The sequence below is a fragment of the Sorex fumeus genome, unplaced genomic scaffold, assembly GCF_029834395.1.
Source record: "Sorex fumeus unplaced genomic scaffold, SorFum_2.1 ptg000003l, whole genome shotgun sequence".
NCBI classification, from domain to species: domain Eukaryota; kingdom Metazoa; phylum Chordata; class Mammalia; order Eulipotyphla; family Soricidae; genus Sorex; species Sorex fumeus.
This window is the reverse complement of record NW_026606060.1, coordinates 6629012-6633271: the sequence shown is the minus strand read 5'-3', so window position 1 is coordinate 6633271 and position 4260 is coordinate 6629012. Positions and strand designations below refer to the sequence as shown.

At 61.9% G+C, this 4260-nt stretch overlaps 1 protein-coding gene across 1 annotated transcript; it reads right to left on the bottom strand.

The window, feature by feature from the left end:
- Window positions 1-934: 934 nt before the first annotated feature.
- SIX2 (SIX homeobox 2) lies at window positions 935-4031 on the bottom strand. Its single transcript, XM_056115357.1, has 2 exons — window positions 3335-4031; window positions 935-1268 (listed from the first exon to the last, which is right to left on the bottom strand). Exons 1-2 carry the CDS (start codon window positions 3892-3894, stop codon window positions 935-937), a joined length of 894 nt encoding a protein of 297 aa, XP_055971332.1. The 5' UTR covers window positions 3895-4031.
- Window positions 4032-4260: the final 229 nt, after the last annotated feature.

Genomic DNA, 4260 nt, shown 5'->3' with positions numbered 1-4260 from the left:
TGTGTGTGTGTGTGTGTGTGTGTGTGTGTGTGTGTGAAGAGCAGAGTGCAGTCCTTCCCTCCCTCCCTGGAGGGAAATCAGACACATCTGCACTCCACTCCCAGCTAGCAGCTCACATTATCGATTCATATATAGATGTGTTTATGGTTTCTAATTTTATTATAAAATAAAAGCAGAAATATTTCTTGAAGAACATTCACATGAGGGCGTAAGGGGGAAGCGGCAAGTTCAAGGCTCAGGAGGGGCGCTCTGGCGGGAGCAGGGGGAGCCCCAATCCTTCAGGTCTAGGAGAGGGAATGGCAACACCTCATGGAGTGGGGTGGTGAGGAATGAGTGGTAGGGGAGCATCTAGCAGTTTCTATGCTGCAGCCCCTTCTTGTGCTTGGGTTACCAGCAAAATTTCCACCTGCTGACCACCCCAAGGGGAGGACCTCTGGAGAAAGTCTGAAAGAATTACTGGGAGAAAGAAGAGAACGTCTAGGGGGTGGGTAAAGGGTGAAGGACAGAAAGGGGGAGGAAGGGGGGTACCAGAGTGCAAGTGGATGTTGGTAACAGAGAAATAGAAACCTGGCGAATGGAGCGGGGCACGGATGAAAGGGAGCACCTTGGAAGGAGAGTGAGCCAAAGGAGAGAGAGGACAGGACAGGAAGGAGAGAGAGACTGGGAAGGTGAGGGAAGAGAGAAGGAGAGGTAAGAAGAGATGAGGATGGTGCATAATTTATTCTAATCCCTGGTTCAAGACTGGTCCAGGTCTCAAAGGTTCTCAAACAACAACTCGCTGAAGATGAATCCCGCCACCGGCCCCAACCAGAGCGCCCACTCCTGCGCCGGGCTGGGGGCCCGCAGGTCTGCCAGTACCTGGCAGGGTCCGGGAAGGGGGCGCCTCCCTGCCCACGTCTCTCCGGTCCCCAGCGCTAAGCCCACGCGCGAGGCTCTAGGAGCCCAGGTCCACGAGGTTGGCCGACATGGGGTTGAGGATAGAGTCCTGCAGGCGGTGATGGTGCTGCAGCGGGTCGGCGCCGCCCGCACCCGCAGGCACGGGCACGGGCACGGCGCTGGGCCCCGGGGGGTGGCCCAGGCTGTGCAGCGGCGGCAGCCCGGGCGGCGGTGGCGGGCTGAGCAGCAGCGCGGGGCTGGACGCCGAGTGGTCTGGCGTTCCCGACGGCGTCTTCTCGTCCTCCGAGCTGCCCAGCACCGACTTGCCGCTGCCATTCAAGGACGCGGCCAGCGGATTGTGGCTGTTGGAGTTGGAGTTCTCGCTGTTCTCCCTGCAAGTCCAGGAGCAAAGCGGCCGGGTCAGTGCGCGAGCAACCAAGGCCACCGCGCGCCTACCCGGAGGACAACACCTCTGCGCGCCTGTTCCCAAGCCTGACCGGGGGCCCTCTCGTTCTTGCGGTCTGTGCCCGCCATCCCTCAAAACCGCCTTCATGGTCTAATCTTCTCGAGGTGTCTTCACCTCGACTGCCCTTTGCAAGCGCCTAGTTCCACTCTCTCGGCTCTGCGAGTTCGTCTCTGTCCTGTTCCCCGACTGTCCCCATTTCATAAGGTTCCCTCTCCAGAAAGGTGAGAGACGGGGAGGGAATGGGGCAGGGAGCAAGAGAAGATACCCTGGTTTTTCAGATCACGCTGGGCTCCTCTGATCAGGATTTGCTGAGAAGTGGGGTGGTGAAAGTGAGGGACCCTAGATCTTTGGCTGAGGGCCCCACAGCCAAATTGAAATGTGTGTGTGTGTGTGTGTGTGTGTGTGTGTGTGTGGAGGGTGTCACAGGCCTCCCTTTGCTTGTCTCTGAGGGAGAGTGCAAAGGGGAGGCAGATTCTGGGGCCCACTGCAGGCTCCTTTTGACGCCCAACTAGCCCGGAGACCTTTGGACAAAACTCCAAGGATGCAGAATTCCCTTTTCTCCAGCCGCGCAGAAGAAAATTCATGGGTGAGTTTTCCGTGGATTCACCCGTGGAAGTTGGGGGATGGGAGGGCAACTATAGGGAGAAAAGACAATGAAGGGGTCGAGAAGATTGCTAGGCTTGAGTTAACTTTTCCCGACATATCAGAAATGGAGGAACTTAAGAGCCTGACCTGGGAACCCCGTTCTACCGCAGCCCGGATGCAAGGGGCCTTCCAGAAGGAAGAACTGGGCTCCGCACCCCCCACCTTGGTGGCTGGCATCCCAGCGGCTCTGGCAGGGACATTTGAAATCTAGGCCCAATTCTCTCTTTGCTCGAAGCCTTTTGTTCCTGTTTGCCAGGAAGGAACGTGTCACAGGGCCTGGTAGCCGAGATGTGTCACAGTTGATACTCCAGTTTCATGGGTCTTCTTCAGAGACCAAGTTTTCCTACACCCTCCAAAGACTGGGTTTGACCTGTTCTATACCTCTGCCCCTGACCCTGCCGGTTCAAACCCTGGGCACAACACACCCCCAAATCTGACCCCCTCTCTTTTTGCTCCTAGGAGAGGCTGGGTTTGGGACACGCCACCATGTTCCCATTCCCCTCTGCAGTTTGTTGGGGGGGGGGGACACCAAAGGTCACATGGCTGCCAGCCACAGGGCCCTAACGGTCAGCGCACTTAAGTGAGTTCACCTTCCTGCTTTCTGGGAGGGCGAGCAACAGGCACCCTAGAACCACGACATAACTGTCCTAAGAGGGGAGGGTCTCAGGAGAGAGGATTTCAGACACTGGGGCGCCGGCAGAAGAAGGAACATGCCTTTCCTTTTTCCTTCCAGAGACTATGCTTCTCCCCAAGTCTTTGGTCTCTGAATCTTTCCATGCGGGTAAAAAGACACTGGTTAGCCCGTGGCCAGGCCCGGAAATGTCCTGGCCAGTTCAGAGCCACAAAGTTCCCATCCCAGCCCTGTACCCCCTCACCCCACCCCTGTCACTCTCTGGCCTGAGCTGAGCAGGGACGGGAACGAAGTGCTGGTCAGATTGTACAGTGGGATCTGCAACTCCGCTCTCTTGCGCTTCCGCCGCTAAACCCTCGGGGTCTGGAAGGGGGGTCGCCAGACCCTATCCCCTGTGTCCCCGTGGCAGGAGGTCCAACTCCACCGCCCCCCATATGGTTGCAGCCCCCGTAAACTCGCTGCTGCTTTGCTCCGCTGCACCAGCGACCCGGGAGTGAGTTGACAACTTTCCCGACTGCAGCGCCCGCTTTAGACAAATCCCGGCTTGCCGGGAGCCCCGCGGGCTCCCGCGGCGGCGCATCGCACTCCCGGGTCAGACCTGGCCGCGGCGGGGCCAGGGGCCAAGGGTCCAGGGCGAGCAGTCCTGGGCTGGGGGGGGGGGTGCAGGTGACGCGGGGGCGGGTGGGCGCAGGCGCTGCAGCTTTACTTACTCGTACCTTTCCTTGGCCTCGGCCGCCCGGTCGCGCTGCCGCCGGTTCTTGAACCAGTTGCTGACTTGCGTGGTGGTGAGGCCGGTGGCCTCGGCCAGCTCGCGCTTCTCGCGGGGCGACGGGTAGGGGTTGTGCGCGTACCACTCGCGCAGCACGCTGCGGCTCTTCTCCTTGAAGCAGTAGCTGGTCTCCTCGCCGTCCCAGATGGAGCGGGGCAGCGGGAACTTGCGGCGCACGCGGTACTTGCCCACGGCGCCCAGCGGCCGGCCGCGCAGCTTCTCCGCCTCGATGTAGTGCGCCTTGAGCCACAGCTGCTGCAGCTTGGCGTGGTTGTGCGGCGAGAACTGGTGGCTCTCCAGGATCTTGTAGAGCTCGCGAAAGTTGCCGCGGTGGAAAGCCACCACCGCCTTGGCCTTGAGGACGCTCTCATTCTTGTGGAGGTGCTCGCAGGCGGGCAGCGACCACAGGAAACGGCCCAGCCGCTCGATGTTGCCGCCCTGCTGCAGCACCTCGCACACGCAGGCCACTTGCTCCTGCGTGAAGCCGAAGGTGGGCAGCATGGACATGGTGCCGGCTGCGCCCCCGCCTCACCGCGCGCCGCCGTCCGGCATGGGCGCTCCCCGCCGGGCCGTCCCGGCCGGGAGGCGGGCGGCCCGGCCCCCCCAAGCCCGGCGCTGGCGCCCGCCGGGCTCCGAGTCACTGCGGCCCGCCGAGGCGCCGGCCGCGAGCCCCGCGCCGCCCCGCGCCCCCGCCGCCCGCGCGCCGCCGCTGCGCCCGCGTCCACGCCCGGGGGCCGCCGGGGGCGCCGCTCCGCATGCTCCGCGCCCGCCCGCCCGCCAGCCGCGCTCCCTCCAGCCGCCCGCTCTCCCTCCCGTCTAGCTCGCTCGCTGCTTTTTTAATAATATTATTCTAAGCGGGCATGAGGCGCGGCG